The sequence below is a fragment of the Pteropus alecto genome, unplaced genomic scaffold (assembly GCF_000325575.1).
Source record: "Pteropus alecto unplaced genomic scaffold, ASM32557v1 scaffold389, whole genome shotgun sequence".
Lineage (NCBI taxonomy): Eukaryota > Metazoa > Chordata > Mammalia > Chiroptera > Pteropodidae > Pteropus > Pteropus alecto.
Genome location: NW_006443569.1, coordinates 850,238 through 872,769, shown reverse-complemented (window position 1 = coordinate 872,769; position 22,532 = coordinate 850,238). Strand labels below are relative to the sequence as shown.

The 22,532-nt window shown below is 33.7% G+C and overlaps 1 protein-coding gene and 1 pseudogene across 5 annotated transcripts in view; one reads left to right on the top strand and one right to left on the bottom strand.

Moving 5' to 3' along the window:
- Positions 1-22,532, bottom strand: part of GMDS (GDP-mannose 4,6-dehydratase) — a 607,022-nt gene that overhangs the window by 327,789 nt on the left and 256,701 nt on the right. For all 5 annotated transcript variants that reach the window (XM_025041522.1, XM_025041523.1, XM_015599051.2 and 2 more), the window contains 2 exons: positions 13,493-13,685; positions 12,569-12,673 (listed from right to left, as the gene is read on the bottom strand). In XM_025041522.1, coding sequence (XP_024897290.1) covers positions 12,569-12,673; positions 13,493-13,685 — 298 coding nt within the window. The remainder of the gene's footprint in view (positions 1-12,568; positions 12,674-13,492; positions 13,686-22,532) is intronic.
- On the top strand, positions 7,870-7,985 carry LOC112473115 (annotated as a pseudogene).

Here is a 22,532-nt window from a genome sequence, read left to right as displayed (position 1 = left end):
AGGACCATATGAAGATGGCAAAAGAATTTGTTGAGAATGGTTGAGCCCAGACTCTGACAAGATCCAAGTACAACTTACTAAATGTATTTAGGTTACTCGAAGCCCCAGGATTCCATCAGCCTGTAACTACAAAGGAGTTCCTGAGAAATGTTAAATATTCTTAAAACCAATTGTCTAAAATCCTCACCCTACTAGCATTGCACTACTTGAGGGAGGAACCAGTCATCAGTATTCTCCATAAGAATTCTACTTGCTACATGGGTTGCTGCTCCCCTGAGAGTTCAAAGCTGCACAGGTCTTTAGGTTTCAATGGTCAATGCAGTTCCCTCAATGAGTTGTACTTCACAACTGGAAGTGAGGGATACCCCCTTCCTAACTCATGCTGTCAATTTATAATCTGATACCCAAAGGAGTACTTCTTGTATCCTTAGTTCTCTAGCCTCAAATTTCTTTAAAAACAAACAAACAAACAAACAAATACACAAACAAAAAAACCCTATACTGCCTTACTTTCCACCATCTCTTTTTCTCATACCTACTTATGTGTCTCAACTTCAAGTGTTGCTGATCCTACTCTTAGTTTTTTAGGCTGAACTTAGACTATACTTGCTGTAAGTATATTTACAATTGTCTAACAAACTATAAAGAATATTCAGCAGTTCTGGTTAAAATTTCCAATGCCCTCTCACACCTCCTCCCTCAGCCCAACTCACGCACACGCACACATACATGCATTGATCTTAACCTAAGGAACTGTTCGGTTTCAGGCAGATTCTCTTCATTGTGCCCCTCGCAGGCTGGTCTGCCCTGATGGTTTTGTTCCCAGAAGTTTATATTATGTTTTAGTATAGGCTTATGCACTGGCCAAATGCAGTCTTTAAGTACTAAGTCATTATCAGCTCCTTTTTATGCAAGGCTTTGATTCCTCCACTGGGCTTCCCATATTGTTGACTGTGGATCCGGAGTGTTGTAGCTCTTTTGTAATCTTTTTCTTTTGCAATCAGTATTTTCTTATAGAATAAGTTTCCTTCTACAAAGGGTGAACACAGCAGAGTAATATGTGTTTTAAATCTTCTATCTAGAAGAATCTCTTCTGCAGAGTTTAGTCTTTAAATGAACTCTGCAAAGTAAACACCCAATACACAACAGAAGTGCAGAATATTATTCTTACCAATACTTCATGTTCAATTTTCTTTTTTATTTTTTCACATCTTATCTATCTTAATTACCAGGTTCCAAGGTCTGAAAGCTCAACTTCTTAACTTGCTCAGGAAAGATAAATTGTCTATCCCTTTGTTAATTTCCCCTTTTATTACTCCTTGCTATTAATATTATATTTTAAATTGTGAGGTGGCACAAACTGACCCTTCTTCTTCAGATACATTAGTAGTAGCAGTGGCTGAAGTAATAATAATAGTATGTTAATAACTTTACGAACAGTATTTCCTTTAATGTGTACAACAACCCTAAATAAAGACTATTATTATCCTATTTATAGATGAGAAAATTGAAGCTCAGAGAGACTTAGAAACTTGGCAAAAGTCACTCATTTAGTAAGTGGTGTAACCTGGACTGAATCCAAGCAGTTGAATACTTCTGTATTGTTAGCTGAATCTGAACCAATAAAAAGGGGGAACAAAATTCCAAAATAAATAATGAAAAAGAAAGCTCTGACTCAACCTAAATTTGAGGGGAAAAATGCCATCGTGAAAAAATTTGCAATTTATCCTATAATCTATAAAATTTAAATTATAATTGTACTCAATAAAATTTAAATTATAATTGTACTTATGTGTATTTTTTTAGTATACTCCCCCAAAAAAATTGTGTTTTTTTTTTTTCTGGTTTGAAACTTTTTGACAAAACAACATTTTGTACCTCACATAAGGTTGTTAAAGGACCATTAATAAAAATATGTGAATCATTTTTAAAATACTTAAAGTTTTCATTAATTTTCCTAAGGGTCTTTCATAGGCCTTTGGTGTTTACCATATCCTTCCATATCATCATCATCTTTTCTTGACTTCTCAAATATAAAAATTTGCACTGGTTAGCTGCCAGAATCTCATTTGTAAATGGCTTTTCCTGTGATTCCAGCAATTCTCAATACATTTTTTCTTTTTGCAAGTCATAGATATCTCAGTGACCACTCTGATTCATCTGTAAACATCATTAATACGTTTTCAGTTTTCGGTTTAAAACCATCTCTAATGGGCGTGCCCTGCTGGATTCAAATTTCTCACTGTCCTAGTTTTATTCCAGTAGCCACAAAACCCCACAAATAGGGTTCCAACAGTCTTTCACCTTAGAAGAGGAGTGAAGAAACTAATACTTAGGTAGGACTCAGCACTAAAAGTACAAAAGAGGGAAGAAAAGAGTAGGAAAAAGGAAACAAACAAATGTTCAAAATCTACCAGGCACTGAATCTATCTTTTTCACATATGACTTTATTATGAACCCATAGGTAAATATATTGTCTCGTTTATCCTCACTATGCACCTAGTAGGTAGGCATTATTATCAAGGCAGAAGAGGAAACTGAGGCCTGAGTAAGTAACGTGGTCAAGTTGAACCCATCTAGGCCCAGCTCTGAGAGGCTTAACGCACTCTTAACTGCTGTGTACACTGCCTGCTTATACTGGGGGAGTTGTGCTATATGATACCAGACAGTCATCAGTTTGGTTTCAATGTAAATATCACAGAAATTATAAAACAGTTTAAGAAATCAATTTAACAATCCCAGAAGCTTCACCTCAGTAGGTGGGAAAAACACTTTACTTTGTTTAGTGGTAATAACCACCTCAATTAGACCAACTATTGCTTCAAAAGTCTTTCATGTTGAAGCAATTACACCTCATCTCTCCACAAAGAATAATATAGGCAACAGCTCCAAGCGTACATGTCATCTGTGAAGTATTACAATCTACAAACTAAATGATGTCACTTTGTACTCAACCAGAAAGGCAGCCTAGAACCTGGTGGATCCAAGGTGAGTGGCCAAAAATTTAACCATTTACATAGACAAAATTGTATTGTGTAAAATCTATAATGTACTGTTGGACTGTAACATGAGATTACTTTATTCCTTCATTTCACAATGGGTAGCTACACCTTTTTTTTCAATAACTTAAGGCTATGAAGCTCATTTGAAAAAAAAGACACAAGGTATCTTTAATAGATAGAAATACAAATAAAATATTGGGCTGTTTGATATTGGTTCATTTGTACCTTCATATCGGTATAGCAGCACAAATTGAATTTGTTACTCAGGCTGGCAAATACTAATTTAGTAATCTGTAAAAAGATTATTTTATTTACACACACACATACAGAGAGAGAGAGACAGAGATAGAGACAGAGAGAGAGCGTGCGCACCAGCAAGCGCTTTCTGCCTACTGGGATTAAATAAAAACAAGTTCCATTTATCTAATTTATATCATGCATTCTATTATCCCCAAAAGCACTCAAATATATATGAATTGGAATAATTTTAAAGGAAAATTCTCAAATAATGTGAACCTCTCACATTATTACTGTAATCTTATGCATTGAAAATGATCTCAAGTCCATTTTAATGGTTGTCTTATAGCAAAGCCAGAACATAGACTCTACAACTTATTCCCAAATGAAAGCTTTGTTCTTGTTATAATTTATAACAAAAGATAATTACACTCATTTATTTTGGAAGTGAAGGGAGAGTCATGGGCCCACCTGCACATGGTTCTGTGGACCAGTGGGTCACAAAAGTGAGAATTCTCCAAATAATTAGGAGAGCCCTGAGATAATTCTTATCTGGGGTTCTCTGACTTGGGTTTGAGCTGCAGTAGACTAGAATACCTAAGGCCTAAATAGTTTCACATGGAGGTATTTAAATCAGATTTTTTTTCTCTTGTGTTAAGGTAAATGTTTGCTAAAGTTCTATTAAGGATCTACTACAAAGTAAAAGTGATATATAAAGAAAAATAAAATCCTAGTCTTATAGATGACATTCATCTCAATTTGATGATAACATGTGAGGGTGAAATTCTATAGCAGGGTTTCTCACCTTCAGTATAGTGACATTTTGGGCTGGGTAATTCTTTGCTCTTAGGACTGTCGTGTGCATTGTAGGTTGTTTAGGCGCATCCCTAGCCTCCATTTGTACCAACCAAAAGTATCTTCTGATATTTTCACATGTCCTGTGAGGGGCAAAGTCATACTCTCCCCACCCTTATTCTCAACCCCCTGTTGAGAACCACTATCCTTGAGTTTTACTCTTATCTTTAAAGCAATGAATAAAAAAAATCTTCAGAAAAAATGAAGGAGAAAATTATTCAAAATCTTGCTATGACTTAAGTAGTTAATTTTCACATAAATTATAGTTTTAAAAATATGAAGATTAATTTATGGTAATAAATGGTAAAAATATGAAGATTAGTTTATGGTAATAAATATAGTTAGACATTTTAAGAAGCAAAACATTTGGCAGCTAGGAAAAAAAGCTCAAATCTAAAACTTAAAACCACAAGTTCATGAACCTTGAAATGTCACATTCTCTCAGTCAGGTGAATACTGTGTTTAGACTGATATATATGATTTCTTATGAAGCCCGTATTTAAAGGAATGTGCTGTATCATCTAAAAATGGCTCAATATCTAAACAACAGTAGTATACCATCCATTTGCGGTAGTCTTAAAACTGCTAATTATGGGTATATTTAAAGTACTTAATTACTTCTTATTGCCACATGATTTTCAATGTATTTTGTATTAGTACTATTTCTCTTCATTGTCAACTTCTTGATCATACTCAAGATAAGTTATTTCATATCACATTTATATTTTAATACTAGAAAACTAATGTTTCACTGTAATTATTTCTGCTAAACGTCTGAAAAAAATTTTGCCTTTAATCAAACTAATATCTTTTACAAAAGATAAGAACAATTGAGATAAATTTCCAACTTCTCCACTTGCTTCATTCCATGGTACAAGCATCAGCTATGCGCTGGGGGTTGACTTGCTCCAGTTTCAACTCTAAAATTCATATATATGCTATTTCTACAAATACGAATGATATTTATGTCATTCTGCCCTTCTTCAGGATTATATCTAGTCTCAATATTGACACTCGTTGATTTTGTGACCTTGGACAACTTGATCTCATGTTGCTTCAGTTTCTTCATTGATGAAAAAAGTGGGATAATATGATCTTTAAATTCCTGTCGATCTTATAAATTCTGAGAGTATTTGAGGAGCATACATACAGGTGGATGCTGTCTATTCTCCAAAAGCTCTTTGAAAGAAAGAATATTATCTAATGTGCTAATACACATTTTTAAATTTAAAAATTAGAGGAAAAATAAAAGTACATATAAATTTTCAAATACACATAAAGTAATGTGTAAGTTAAACTAGTCAAAATGCCTGTAAAATTACCTGCAGTGTATTAAATCATTATGTCAAATGCAACAAAAACAGCTCATGGGTACAATATTTTTCACTATTACAACACTTGATGAAGATAATGATAATAATGGCCAAACTACTCTGATTCCCTCAGCTGTGAAATAATAAAAAGTTTCTCTTGAATAAGAAAGAAATACAAAATAAAAAAGGCCTATACATGCACCAGCCTCTCAGTGGTATTCATTAGGCTGTCTTAGAATTCTAGGGAAAACAGGGAGTCCAGCACCTGAAGAGCTCCTGGAGGAAGAAGGCAGTGATGGAGTCTCTTTATAAGGATCCATGGTCACAGAGAAGGTAGTATAGTTATACGTTACACATGGAAGAGAGCATCATTTAGAGGTCAAACATGGAAGGAGAATGAATATGAAAGAACCTACTACAAAGAGACGATATTTCATTCAGAGCTGAGTAAATGTTCTATTCTTAAACACTTAGAAGAGAAGGAGGAGGTCAGGAGGAAGAGGAGAAAAGTGGGAGAAGAGAAGAAATAACACTGTTAACATGGATTGTGATTTCTTACTTGGACTAAAGTTATACAAGGGATGAAGCCAATCACTTGCATGTGACTCACTGCTAGTAAATTAATGACAATGAGGTAGGTTCGCTAAGCCAAACTTTACTTCTTCTGTTGATTCTGGAAGTAGGAGTCACTATACTGTCCAGACTGACCTAATGATCCACATATTAAGATGAGTCAACATAAGAAAAATATCCTCATAAAAAGACTGGGACACTTAAATTGAACTCCTTCTCCAAAACCAGTGGCACCCAAGTGAGAGTCAAAAGTAAACAGGTGCCACTACTGTGAACCAGCAGATACTTGAGCCTCACCTGCCATCATCAGATAGCAGAGAACTTTCACCAAGCACACTCCTGGTGTGGGCTTTATCCTCAAGGACACAGACTCAGGGAAATCTCTCAGAAACCTATAGCAATCCTTAACTGCAGGAACCTAAACACTCATTCTACACTCATATTGAAAATGAGAAAGGCACATTCAAAAAGTAAAAGTTCAATATAATGTGCATGACACCCGTAATCACAAATGGCTACAGTCATCAAATGAGGAAATCAAGTCAAATTTAATTTAATAATTTTTCTATCTGCTAAAACTAGAAGGTATTGTATTTTGTATGATCATTGTTAACTCAATGATCATACAAAATACAATTTTTGTATTTTGCAATATATTATTTTATTTACAATATATTATTACTTATAATTTTTAAAGGTTGGCAAAATTTTATTTGTGAATGCCAAAGTAGTCTGCTCATATAAGAATAAAACATAATTGGCAAAATAGTTTATTTTGGTGATTAACAGTAGGTACTCATTCCTGTTATATTATCTTCTAAAGTAAAATAAAATCGAAACTAGAAATATTACTAACAGGCTTGCTTTTAATATTCTGGTTTATAGGATAATCTTAAATTTAAGAAATTGATAAGCAATATATTTGAAAAGAAACTCTAATATCCCGATTCATAAGTGACTTTAATTAAAAATGTTCTCATTTTTTCCATTGTTTATATAGTTAAAAGCTTTATGCCATTACAATTTTATGAACTGATTAGCCTTTAAAAGAAACTTAGCAACTAAATATTTTCCTTAGAGAAATTTAATATTTCTAGATACTAAATACAGACTTTATTCCCTAAATAGAGAATATGTAAATCTGTATTTCCAACAGAAAGGTGTCACCATAGGCAGGCATATTTGTGGCAAACAGAACACTGTATTTATGCACATATAGATACAGAGATATGTAAATGAAACTATTAGATAAAGAATTTCAAATTTGAAGAAACCATATGAAAGGAAAAGTTTTTCAGATACATGTCAGTTTGTGCAATTTATTCATAAAAAAAAATCCTCTTTAAAAAAAGAATGGTACTTTTTTTATTTTAAAAAGTTGAGTGCTTATAAATAAAAGCACCTTGTCAGTATCTGTAAACATCATTATATAACACATAACAGTTATTCACAGAACATATAATGATACATATATTTTCATGCCTTTATGGATGTACAATTCTAGAATTTTAACTTTTATTCATATTAAGTGTAGTAAATATTACTAAAGTGCCTCCATTTTATAAAAAGCAAATCTAAAGCATGAGTGTATCAATCATCCTGTCTTAATTAAAAGAATGATTGGATGACTAACCCAGGAAAACAGAGTCCAAGTTCCTAGATCAATGGCTTTATTTCCTAGATCAATAATTTCCACCTGTCAGTTCTGTGCCAACCACATGTGATCCCAACTATCTTTAGTGGTATTATAAACTTCTCTTAGTGAAACAAAATAAGTACTTTAAAAATAAAACCACAAAATGGAGGTGGTTCCATAGTGTAGTGGGTAGCATGTCTGCTTTACATGCAGAAGGTCCTGGGTCCATGCCCCAGTGGAGCCACGGTCCATGGTCTATGGCCATGCCACCCTGAACAAGCCCGACGTCTGATCTTGGAAGCTAAGCAGGGTCGGGCCTGGTTAGTACTTGGATGGGAGACCACCTAGGAAGACCAGGTGCTGTAGGCATAAATAATAATAACAAATAATTAAAAAATAAATAAAATCACAAAGGATTGGAATGGAGAAAAAACATATAATAGTCAGACACGTAATGAAAAAATGTCAAATTAGGAGCAAGAATTGCTGGGATGAACTACGCTATAGATCTTTAGTCAGTGACTAGCTTATTTGGTTCCACACCTCAGTACTTCAGAAAGCACAACAAAACACCAACTGACAAAAATGCTTCAGGAACTCTGCTTATGGATGGGTTAACTACTGACATTATTTGACTTTAATATTTATTGACAATCATTCTATATGACTATCTTGCTAGTTTAAGAGAAAGCCATGTTAAGTCCAGTTGAAAATTTCTTGATTTTGAGGAGCTAACTATTCTAAAGCCAAAGCCGGAAAATTTTTTCTTAAAGGGCCAAACAGTAAATATGTTAGGCTTTATAGGCCACAGGTCTCTAATGTGAAACAGCCATAGACAATCTGTAAACAAATGGCTATGGCTGTGCTGCAATAAAACTTTATTTATAAAATTAGGCTGGTTGGCTAGATTTGGCCCATGAGCTACACTTTGCCAAATTCTGTTCTAAAATATGTTTATATTAGAAAATACTTCTTCCATACTTTTTAAAGTCAGAAATTCTCATGAAATGTTATTCATGCAGTCAAAAGGGGCTTTGTCAATTATTTTTCATTAGAGAAAAAGTACATGTCCCCAAAAAGCTGTATCAGTTAAGGCTCTATTAATTAGGCATTTGTGATTGCATATATTAGACTTAATTGAGGTTTACCACTGCATTGTCTAAAAAAATGATGTTTGCTTCCTGTGATAGCATGGCAAGGGACTGATGCTCAACCTACTTAAGAAAATAAATTCACTTAAAGTACTATAGCAATATAGGTATGCAAACTAAGATTATTAATTAAAAATAAATTTTATCTTTTTATTAAAGCATATCAAACTGAATCAAAATGGTTTCTCTTCAATTACTATATGCGTGAAATCGATAAAACATTTATTTTAAACCAGCCTATAAATTCTTGTAGTTCTTTAATTCAGACTGCTTAGCTTTCAAGTCCAGGCACTGACACATGAAATATTCGTTCATTCATTCATTCATTCATTCATATTTATTGAATGCTTATAAGAATACAGGTATTGTGTTAGATGCTGAAGATTTAAGAGTTCAATACAGTCTAACCATTAAAGAATTCTCAATCTGGCAAAGAATCTCCTCAGAAAATAATTGTGATGAAACCACAATATTAATGTCAGGTTAATCTAATATTAAAATTAATTTTCAAGTTTCAAGAAATGTTATAAGTATCAGATTTCCTACCAAATAAGTATTATATCATTTCCACATATACCTCTATAATTTTTCATTATTTAGTTATATAAATTAAATTAAAAAATGAGATATCATTGATTTCCAGATAGATAATAAAACAAGTGGTATATGCTACAATGTCAAATATTTTTAAAAAACATTTACCAAAAGCCCTAGAAACAGAAGATTATGTATAAAATAACCCTATTTGTACATTGACAATAAAGATACTTGGAACATTTCTGAAGGAATGTTAACGGTGGGCCTAAGGACAGGGCTGGGAGCCAATAAAAGGAAGAAAACTTTTACTTTTCTCCTTATACCATCCTCTAGTATTTACTTTTCTTTTAAATAAAAGAGAAGTATTAATTTTAAAACAAATTTTTAAAAGAGATTAACATCAACAAAGACAAAAATAATTCTCATTATCAGATATGTAAACAGAGGGTATATTCAAATTTCTTTTCATTCTACAACTAAGAATGCTTTTCTCTATCCAAACTTGATATGAAATTTACTGAACAGATTTTTTAAATATCCTGCATACCAAATGCTGTAGGCAAGGATAGCAAAGCTCTTCCTTTTCCATTTTCCTCTATTAAGGGCACTCAGAACCACAAAGTTAATTAAAGAAATGATCCTGGCTGCTTATTAACTATTTTCCTTTTGTGCAACAGATTATGACAGGATGGACTCTCATGCTTTAACAGCACATCATGGGAATTTTTTAACTACACAATTGTAAAATAAAAATGTACTAACACTATGGAACCAAAGAATAAAATAACTGAAATAAAGTATATATTAGAGGCAATCAACAGTAGATTAGATGAAGCAGAGGTTCTAATCAGCAATTTGGAAGATGAGGTAGCAGAAAACACCCTATCAGAATAGCAAAAAGAAAAAAGAATCCAAAAAAATGAGAATAGTTTTAAGGGGCTGCTGGGACAACATCAAGCATATCAACATTCACATCATAGAGGTGCCAGAAGGAGAAGAGAGGGAGCAAGGAATTGAGAACTTGTTTGGAAAAATGATGATGAAAAACTTCCCTAATCTGGTGAAGAAAATAGACACACAAGCCCAGGAAGAACAGAGAGTCCCAAACAATATAAACCCAAAGAGGCCCACACCAAGACACATTATAATTAAAATGCCAAAGGTTAAAAACAAAGAGAGAATCTTAAAAGCAGCAAGAGAAAAGCAGTTACTGACAAGGGAGCTCCCATGAGACTGTCAGCTGATTTCTCAACAGAAACTTTTCAGGCCAGAAGAGACTGGCATGAAATATTCAGTGATGAACACCAAGGACCTATACCGATATTACTCTACCCAGCAAAACTATCATTTAAAATTGAAGAAGAAATAAAGAGCTTCCCAAAGAGGAAGAAGAAAAAAAAAGAAAGATTAAATATTTAAATAATAAAATGGCAATAACTACCTATGAATCAACAATTACTTTCAATGTAAATGGATCCAATGCTCCAATCAAAGACAGGGTAGCTGAATGAATAAGAAAACAACACCCTCACCTATGGTGTCTACAAGAGACTTACTTCAGATGGAAAGACAAATACAGACTGAAATTAAAGGGATGGAAAAAGATATTTCATGAAAATGAAAATGAGAAAAAAAGCCTGGGGTAGCAATACTTATACCAGACAAAATAGACTTCTAAAAAAAGGCTTTAACAAGAGACAAAGAAGAACCCAGTAATCCCACTTCTAGTTATTTTATCCAAAAAAACCCAAAACAGTACTTTAAAGGGACATGTGCACCCATATGTTCAATGCAGCATTTTTTATAAGAGCCAAGATATAGCGGCAACCTGGGTGTACATCAATGGATGAATAGATAAAGAAGATGTGGTATACATATACAATGGAATATTACTGAGCCATAAAAAAAGAATGAGATCTTGTCATATGTAACAACATGGACCTAGAGGATATCGTGCTGAGTGAATACAGACAGAGAAAGATAAATGCCATATGATTTCACTTATATGTGGAATTTAAAAAAAAAAAAAAAAAGAACAAACAAAACAGATACAGACTCACAGATACAGAGAACATTTTGATGGTTCCCAGATGGGAGGGGGGTTGAGGGGATGGATGAAAAAGGCAAAGGGATTAAGAAGTACAAATTGGTAGTTACAAAATAGTCTTGAGGATATAAAGTATAGCGTAAGGAATAAAGTCAATAATATTGTAACAACTATGTATGGTGTCAGATGGGTACTAGATTTATCAGGGAGATCACTTTGTAACTTATATAAATGTCTAATCACTAGGTTGTACATTCGAAACTAATATAATATTATGTCAACTGTAATTGAAACATTAAAAAATTATTTTAAAAATGTACTGACACTAAAGATACCTTTATAAATCTGTCACTTTAATCTTTCTTCATAACTTGGTTTATTTATGTGGCTATATAGTCACATAAAATTTCACTGAAAAAAGATATAAGCATTACTATTTGTTGGGCATGAAAAACCTTATAACACTGGACTTCTCATTTATTCTCAAGATAAAAGGCTAAGTGATAGTGAAATTTAACAAAAATTCTTAGATTGAACAGGTAATTTTTAAATTGTAAAGAGTGTAGATTTTTCATGCTTCAGTAAATAATGAAAGAAATACACATTTTCTTATTTAAAACCTAATATTTGGAACAGGAGACCTAGTATGTTGCTAACAGTCTCAAGGACAACTATGAAAAGGGAACAAGACAATGCAAACAAATGTGATTTTTTGAAAACTGATAATGATTCTAAATATAAGAACTGATTTCAAATTTATTTTAAAATATACTCTAGAAGCATAGCAATTTCTGTATGCCTGTTAAAGTGGAATGTAAAGAAAAACTACTGAATATTCAACTGATTCAAAATTAAAAAAAAAAACCAGATTCTACAAGTTGAGTCTATACGAATAAGATTGGCTTCTGGAGATAATCATTAGTTTATTGCTTATTCCTTTGTATTCATTGGGAATCTTCCTAATACTTAGGTTGAAAACATGCTTGATAAGACCTACCAATATAAATGATAACATTGTAACAATGTTCAGTTTTTCAAGCTGGGAAAAAAACCTAGTAAATTTATTAAGTAATTAAGGCTGGATTTACATGTCTTCATTCACCACTTCTGACGTCCATAAAAGAAAAAATGTGAAAATTTCCCCAGAATATATATAGAACTTTTTGTTGTTATTGTTAAAGTCTGAAATTCTCTTTTCCATTAATATATTTACTAACCTCTCCTCGGACTCTCATGATTGAAGAGAATGCCATTCACTGCAAAGAGATTATATGCCTCACGGAAGTTCACCACAATCCAGTAAGCATAGAGTTTTGCTGCTCCTGTTGGGACAATTTTTAAAAAGCAAGTAAAAGACAGTGTCTTAGTATTTAAAAACAGTGATTTTCATTCATCTTAAACAAGTAACAACTTACACAAACTACAATTTGTAATGTATCAAAATAGAAAAAAAAGACTTAAAAGCCAAAGACAAAATAAAGGCTTCTTTGCCAGTTAATAATGTGCACAAGGAAATATTTAAGAATTTCTTACTTTTGTAATATCCATGGTTCTTTGTTTTACAATCCAATTGACTTCAATTATAGTGTGTGCCATGTATCAAGTGGACCTTCTTAGGTCTTATTTGTTTTTCTTAGTATTAAGAAATTAAAAAGTGAAAAAATATGGGATCTCACTATTCTAGCTGCTTCAAAACTTTATCACATAAGTCTTTCATGAATACTTTTTTACAAATATGTAAGATGTAATAGACCTTTTTTTTTTTAAAGGTTTGAACTCAGGGAGGCTTTCATCGGGGAGATAAAAAACATGAAACCTTATCACTTCAGCACAGTCCCACAACATTTCAGAAAAAAAAATCATGTTTAGTTTAATTTTCCCTTCAAAGTGATCTGCATGAAAGGGCTGAATGAGCATGGACTGGTGAGGTGAGGTGGTAATTCCACCCTGGAGGCAATGGCAGCAAATACTTGTAGTTAGCAATGTATAAAGGTATGCTTCTCAACAAGTCTAGTCACTTTAGTTTATCTTAATGTTAATCTCACACCCAAATGACTTCAGCCATGAGACATGAACAGAATTAAAGCAGGAACACACAAACGCCCCATACACACAAAGAAAGTGGCACATGTTGTTCTCACCGTATGGCGACCGAGGATAAAAGGGAGTGGTCTCCTTCTGGGGTATTTCTTGCACTTTCCCATAAAGTTCACTTGTGGAGGCTTGGTAGAACTTCACAGAGTTGATAAGGCCACAGGTCTTAACTGCATCCAGAAGCCGTAAAGTGCCAACCCCATCAACATCTGCAGTATATTCAGCCAGGTCAAAAGAAATCTGGAAAGAGCAGGAAAGGAAGTGCTATATTAAGGGTAACAGCAACAAAGATGTTGACTGGAGAAAACAAAGACTTTTTACAATTTCACACACTTAGAAAAGTTATGTTTGTGAATAGCAGACTAAGAATGTGGATATCATCTATTTCTAACACCAAATGGCTAGAAAATACCTTAAGAAATTAAGAATATGAGGTAAAATGAAGAACTGTATAACCAGACATATCACCTCCTACTTCTAAGCTGAATACCGGGGTGTTCCTTAAAAATAAAGACTGAACCAGTCTCTTAGGGGTGAGGGCCTAGGAAATGCACATTATTAATGAGTCCCAGTTGATTTTTATGCACACAGAAGATTGAGACTATGTACTTTAGAACACAGTTTTAAAAAGAATTGTTTCATATTCTATTTTAAATTAAGATACAAAAATGATTTTTAGTATATTACATATGTATAATCTTTTCATTATGAGATTCTGAACACAGCAAGAAACTAATGTAAATTGAATTGAATGATTTCTAAGAGGATGCTAAGAAATAATTCAATATTTTACAGTTTTTTAACATATTCTTTAAAAATATGCTTTTTTCCTAAATTATTTATAAGCACAATAAACAAATTTACCTAATATTCAAACCTCTTAAAATAACAAGGCTAAAAATCTTTGTCACTGGTTTACTTAATGTCCAAATATAGCTGGACAAAATTCAGACATGCTTCTCTGCTGCCTGGTGAATGACCTCAATGTTCACCTGGAAAAATCCCCTCTAGGGTGACTGAGGTTACTGGCTTCATTACAGCTCAGTCCTGCGTGTCCCCTGAGCAAAAGTTGTAGCCTTGTCTATATACAGGGTATTAACGTAACTTAGGCGATTGCTAACCAGATTCCTAACTCAGACACTAAACTCATGTCATCTAGGCCTGTCAGTAAAGCTCACATGGCAGCCTTGAGATAAAATAGAAAAAAAGTATCTCACAATCTTTCCAAGCCAAGAAAGCACAATTGGCACTATTTTATTCTTTTTAAATAACAATTTATTGGGTAAAATTTACATAGCATAAAATTCGCCCTTTTAAAGTTTATGACTCAGTGGTTTTTAGTATATTCACAGCATTATGCAATCATTACCACCATCTAATCCAGAACCTGTCATCATCCCTACAATAAACTCTGTACCCATTAGCAATCACTTCCCATCTTCCCCTTCCGCCCCTCTGCCCACCGCACCCCCACCCTGCCCCACAATAGTCACTACTTTCTGTCTCTAAACATTTACTTATCCTGGACATTTATTATAAATGGAATCATATACCATGTTACCATGTGTCCTTTTCTGACCGGCTTCTTTCACATATCACATTTTCATTCTCTTGGATATGTACCTAGGAGCAGGGTCATTTGGTAACACTACGTTTGACATTTTGAGGAACTGCCTTACTGTTTTCCAATGTGGCTGCACCATTTCACATGCTCAACAACAGTTAATGAGGACTCCAATTGCTCCACATCTTACCCAGCATTTGCTGTAGTCTGTCTTTTTGATTACAGATATCATACTAGGTATGGTTTTGTGTTATTTTTTCAATTGAGATATAATTAACAAATAACATTATATTAGTTTCGGATGTACAACATAAATGTAACATATTATGACTTGATAATATATTGTAATCTAGTTAACAGCAATCACCAAGCATAGTTATTTTTTTTCTCGTGATGAGAATTTTTAAGATCTACTCTTAGTAACTTTCAAATATACAATTATTATTTGAAATTTATTATTATTATTATTACCTATAGTCACCATGCTGTACATAACATTCCCATGACTTATTTTATAACTGGAAGTTTGTATCTTTTGACCATTTTCACCCATTTTGCCCACTGCTCACCACCAACTACCCTGCCTCTGGCAACCACCAAAATGTTCTATCTATGAGTTCACTTCTTTTCATTTTTTAGATTCCACATGTAAGTGAAATCTTATAGTATGTCTTTCTCTGTCTAACTTATTTCACTTAGCATAATATTCTCAAGGTCTATCCCTGTTGTCTCAAATGGCAGGATTTTATCTTCTTCCATTGATGGATACTTATGTTGTTTCTATACCCTGGCTATTGTAAATAATACTGCAATGAACATAAGGGTGCAGATATTTGAGTTAGGGTTTTTGTTTCCTTTGGATAAATCCCTAGAAGTGAAATTGCTGAATCATTTGTTAGTCTATTTTTAATTTTTTGATGAACCTCTATAATTGTTTTCCATAGTGGCTACACCAATAGTACACAAAGGTTCTCATTTCTCTACATCCTCATCAACACTTACAATCTCTTGTCTAGTTCACAACAGCCTTTTTAACAGGTGTGTCGTGATATCTCATGTGGTTTTGATTTACATTTCCATGATGATTAGTGATATGGAGCAAATTTTCAAGTACATGTTGGCCATCTGTATGTCTCCTTTGGAAAAATGTCTATTGAGTTCTTCAGACCATTTTAAGTTGGATTTTTTTTCTATTGAGTTGTATGAGTTCTTTGTTTATTTTGGATATTAGCCCTTTATCAGATATATGATCTGCAGTTATTTCTCTCATTCAGCAGAATGCCTTTTAATTTTGTTGATGTTTTCCTTTGCTGTGCAGAAGCTTTTTAGTTCGATGTAGAAACACTTGTTTATTTTTGCTTCTGGTGTCAAATCCAAAAAATCATCGCCAAGACCTATATCAAAAGCTTATTGCCTATGTTTTCTTTTAGGACTTCTATGGATTCAGGTTTTATGCTCAAGTCTTTAATCCATTTAGAGTTAGTTTCTGTGTATGGTGTAAGATAATGGTCTAGTTTCATTCTTTTGCCTGAGGCTATACAATTTTCCAACACCATTTACTGAAGACTATCCTTTCTCCCTTTTATATTCTTGAATCCTGTGTCTAAATTAATTGACTATCTATGTGTGGGTTTATTTCTGAGTTTTCTATTCTGTTCCATTGATCTATGTGTCTGTTTTTATGCCAATACCATACTGTTTTGATTACTACAACTTTGTAATATAATTTGAAATTAGGGAAGTGTCATGCCTCCAGCTTTGTTCTTCCTTCTCAAGATTGCTTTGGCTATTAAAAGTCTTAAGTGGATCCAGACAAATTTCTCATTGTGGTTTTGATTTGCATTTCCCTGATGACTAATGATGTTGAGCATATTTTCATGTGCTTACTAGCCATTTGTATATCTTATTTAGAGTGATGTCTATTCAGATTCTTGACTCATTTTTAAGTTGGGTTATTTATCTTTTCATTATTGTTGTAAAAATTCTTTACATCTTCTGAATAAAAATCTCTTATCAGATATATGACTTGCAATTTTCTATCATTTTGACGGTTGTCTTTTCACTTTCTTTTTAATTCTTTCTATATTGAGATATAGCTGACATAACATTGTGTAAGTTTAAGGTATACAAACACTTTTCACTTTCTTTGTGTCCTATAAAGCACAAAGTCCAATTCATCCAATTTTTCTTCTGTCATTTGTGCTTTTGGTGTCATAACTTAGAACGCTCTGCTTAACCCGAGTATATAGTTTTATTCCTATGTTTTATTCTAAGAGTTTTATAGTTTTATTTATTACATTTAGGTCTTCAATCCAGTTAGTTTTTAGTTATTTTTTATATATGGTATAGGTCAGAGGTCTGAATTTATCGTTTGCATATGGATATTAAGTTGTACTAATAACACCATTTATTGAAAAGGCTATTCTTTCCCCATTGAATGGTCTTAGTACTGAGCCATTTTGTTTTCAGGAAAAGCTGTGGCCCCATGTTGAGGGTACAGTGCACTGAGCAGGCCTCAGTAGATGGAGGTGTCAGGGTTCTAGGACCACTTGGGGGTATCCTTTGAGCAAACCACTTGACCACTCTCTCTGGCTATAGTTTTCTCATAGTGCCACAATTATACATTTATATGACACTTTACAATTTTAAAATGCTTTTATTGGAGCTTTCCAACAATTCTAGGAGAAACAGAAACCAGGTCCTGAGGTTCCGAGAGATTGCTTGTCACTTTAAAGTCATACTAAAAGCCGGAAGCAACAAAGCTGGGAATGAAAGCAGGTCTCCACTCCTGAAATGCTGCTCACAACAAAAGCAGGGCTCAGCCTTTCTGAGACCCAGACTCTGTAAGGATCTCATGAAAGTCTCAGACATTCTGACAAGAAACATATATGCATGAGAGTGCATACAAGTGCACGCATGCATGTGCGTACACATACTGTTTTGTTGAGGGATTCATAGATTACAGATGAAGAAATAGATATTTAAGATCCTTTTTAACCCTAAGTATCTGTCAAGCCACTATATAAATTCATATCCAATATTTTCAGTCTTTGTGATAAAATCAATCAAGTTTGAACAGTTAAGAGCATGTTGGGTTTTTTTTTCTCTCATTGGCTGTTTTTTTAAACTTATATATGCATTATCTAAACAAAATGAAAAGGTAGCATTTTTTGAGTACACAATATGGGGTAGACATCATTCTAATAAGGAGTGTGTGTGTGTGTGTGTGTGTGTGTGCGTGTGTGTAATTTAATCCTAAAGACAGGTAAGCACTAAAACTTAGGCACAGAGGCTGCAGCAAGTGGTGGAGCCACATATGATAGCCATAGCAAACATTATATATATATATATATATCATATAATATATAATCATGTTATATACACAATAACCAAAAAATTCTTATGTAAGCACGTGAAACACTGGAACACAGGATAAGGAAATTTTGCACAACTTAAAAGCTTTTAGTTATGCTGGGAAATCGAATTTAGATAAGTGATAGGTCCTTATTTAGAGGACTGAAAACTTGGAAAAAAACTGAGAGCATTTAGGCTGAAGAAATTATGAGACGGCAGTTGGAGAGGGGGGTGGGCGTAGGGTACTGCATGTATGTAGATTTTTAGGTAACACCACCAAGAATTAAGCATATGTTTGATATTCAAAGTGTGAGAGAAGAAGGCTGGCTGATAAATCTATTTGTTCATAAAATGTTTTAGAATATAGAATAACAAATTAACTGGCTTCCTTTAAAAAAAAAACTGTGACAGACTTTGTAGCTTGATAAATGGTTACAAGGGTGATTCTGAAATACACCAAAACATCAGGGGTCTGGAAAGTTACATATAGCCCATGGGCTAAATCTGTCCCCATGCCTGTTTTTGTAATAAAGTTTTATAGGAACACTGCCGTACTCTTTCACTCATGTGTTTTCTATGATTGGTTTCACACGATAACAGCAGAGTTGAGCAGTTGTGATATAGAACTATTTTCCACAAAAACAAAACTATTTACTATTTGACCCTTTACAGAAAGGGCTTTCTGGTACTTGCACAAAAAATTATAGTAACATTTCAAAGTCAAGATTAAGTAATTTTTTAAATTTTTTATCATTTTTTCTATATTTTCTCCATACTGCAGGATGAATATGGAGTATGTTTCCAATCATGAACAGAGCTGCATTTTCAGAGGCATGGAGACTCAGTTAACAGTAGAAACTTATTTCACTTAACGAGAATAAAAAAATAAGACTGATTATAAAAACAAAAAAACAAAAAAACAAAAAACAAAAAATGCCAAGCCTACAAAATAGCTCCCCCTACCTACTTCCTCTTCTGGAATACAACACTCTTCAAGCTCTCTTCCCGCTTCACTGGCAGCGACTTTCTAGGCTCTTTTGCTGTCTCTCACTCCACTACTGCACTGAGACTGTATAGGACCTCTTCTCCTCATCCATTCTGCAGGCTTCTCACTGAGTCAAAGGCCTCAAATCACCACCTCTGTGCACAAGACCCCAAAGGGCCATCTCCAGTACCCTTAAGTACCCTGCCCTGAGCAGTAGCCTTAAGTTTCTTCCTGTCTAGTTGACATGCCTAATATCATCTCACATTGATTGAGCTAGTCCGAAATGGAATTATGATGCTGTCACCAAATCCTATTCTTTTGGCCCCTCCCTTCTTAGTAAATGGTACTTATTCATCTGTTACTCAAATTAAAAACCTAGAAATCATGGCTGACTTCTCTGGTCCTTCACAATTCACAGAAACCTAAGCACTTCTTATCACTCCCATCTTTAGCTGCCATCACCTTTCACTGGAACTACTGAACTAGCCTCTGACTAGTTCCATTACAGTCTTTCTCCCTCCTGGCCTCCAGGTACTTCTCCACCTCACTGCCTACCACTCTCTTACTAATGAGACCCTGCCTCTCTGGCCATTGGACTGTTGTCCTTGGACTGTTTCCAGCTCCTGCCTCGAGTCTTTACACTTGTGTGCTCTCTGTGTGCATGTGCTCTTCCTTCTTCACCAGCTCTCTCCCTCCCTCCCTATCTCTGTTCAAATGTCGCCCTCCAGAAAGGCCTTCTTTGCCTTCCTCTTTATATGAAAAAGAAACAACTCTTGTCATCTCTGTTTACCCATACCTTCGCATTGTTTCATTTCTTCTTTAATATTTCACTTTACCTGTTTATTTATTATCTTTCTACATTAAAACATAAGCTCCTTGAGGGCAGGGATTTTATCTTCATCTCTACAGTATCTGAAACATTGCTTGACAGTATTTGTTAAATGAATACAGAGGGCATGCAAACTCATGAGGAATTTAAATGTCAAATAAATAAATAGCAAAATAATAATACAAAAAAGCAGTAGGAAAAAAAAACAGGCTATCAGACTTCTATAGAAAAGGTTGATTATTTAATAGTACTGAAATAGGTACAATTTCAAAGGGGAACACAGAAAAAACTCTATATAAATTTCAAAGATGTAGTATAACAAATATGAGAAAAGTTTAAGAGTTACATTATATAAAGATGTAGAATTCAGAGTAAAGGTAAATTATGTTAGATCATAATTAATAAAATAGATGTAAGAGGAATGGGTTATTGAACTATTCAAAGACCTTGTAGTGGTATATATTCATCTGAAGGCACTGTCAGGACAGTCTCAGAGAAAAGTTGTTTATAAAGCCTTGAAGAACCAGAGAAGAATTTAAAGTCAAAGGAAAATGGTAAAATTTAAGTTTAAATATAAAGCAAATTGCTCTTACCAACATTCAAAGATATAAATGGATATCCTTAGAATTACTCTCATTTATATGAGTGATAAATTGTGGCCTTTCTTGAAACAAAAAGAAAATTAGGAATGGTTCTCTAAAGGGCTGTGTGGGACCCAGAAACAGGAACTGAAGGTGTGTATTGAAATTCTGCACAGTGTGTAGATTGAAATGTAAATACTAGGAGTGTTTTTATTGCATCAGATTATCATCACTGTGCTAGGCCTCATAAGATAAGGCAAATAATAATGATAATTCCACCATTCTTACAGTCCTTTTGCCTCTTCAGAATCCTTTTTAATACATGTTCATTTTATAACCACATGAAAATTGGGTAGAGATAGAGAAAGGCATTCTAACCAAGTAGAATGAGGAAAATGTATTGATGATGATACCAATTAATATGTTATTTATATTAGATCATTATAAGAGAACATGAACTGTGTCCAAGTAGTAGAGTAATATACGGTGGTAACTGGAACACCTGCATCTTTACCTACTAAAACTGATTACCAAAACGGAATACCTGAGGTCACAAATGTCACACACTATGATTCTTTACCCAGGAATCATAAAAATTGGATATTCCTTGAGAGACTGTTGACTGGAAACCATTCTGGAACTTTCCAGATGAGGTCTACCACCTCATTCATCAGACTTCTTAGTGTTCAAACTCATTTCTTACCTTGATCCTAAGTCTCTCATACTGACGCCCAAGGTCTAATTCTGTTTCTCATAATAAGAACCTTCAGGGAACAACCCTGCATCAAACCTTAGCTTAGGTTTAAATTTTGGAGTCCAGAGAAAAGCAGATGGTTCTAGTCACCAGAGGGTGTCGAGTGTGAGTAGTTTATCAGAACTAGCCCATGAATTCTCCCTTGTACTTTCTCTTAACCTACTGTACTCTTAACCTAAAAATACTAATTAAAAAAAATGTACATTTTAAAATTCTGAAATCTACTATAAACAAAAGGTGAAAGAAAAAAAAAAAACTACCTCCCCCACCCTCCCATACATACTAGACTGTAAGCTTCATAGGGGCAAGGGCCTTGACTATTTCTGCCCACCACTATATTCCCTAAAATGACATACTGGTCAAAATGCACTTGAAATTTAAAAATGAAAAGCCATTTAAAGAAAAGTTCTATTTATTTATAATGAATTAAATAAAATATATTTAACTCTCCTAGAAATATTAATAGAACTATTAGATTATAAAGTATAAATGAATAGAAAAAAGTATTTGAATAAAAATTTTAGTAAAAGAATTTCAAACACAGCAGAAAAGAATTTCATAACAATCGATAAATAAGACCTAACTTCTTACAGGCTTTTCAGTTGGAAAAAAACAAGAAAAACACATGCATGAAGTTAAAGATAAGCAGAATTACCTCAGAAGAAATGGAATGGCTTTGATACTGAAGCAAGATGTAGCACAGGCAGTTAGGGGCTACAATGCAAGGTCTAACTGAATAATATATATCAAACTTCTAGGAAAAGCTATTATTATAACTCTCTCTCAAGTCTATACTCAACTACAGAGGCTGAAGAAGATGAAACTAAAAGCTTTCACTTAAGTATCCAAGAAGAAATTGATCACATACCAAAACAAGACGTGTTAACAATTATAGGTAACTGGAATGCAAAAATAAAAATAAAGTAGAATAAATGTCATCAGAGAATTTGGACTAGAAGTCTGAAATGAGGCAGGAGATCAGCTCGCGGATTTCTGCAAAGCCAACAACTTGTCAATCAC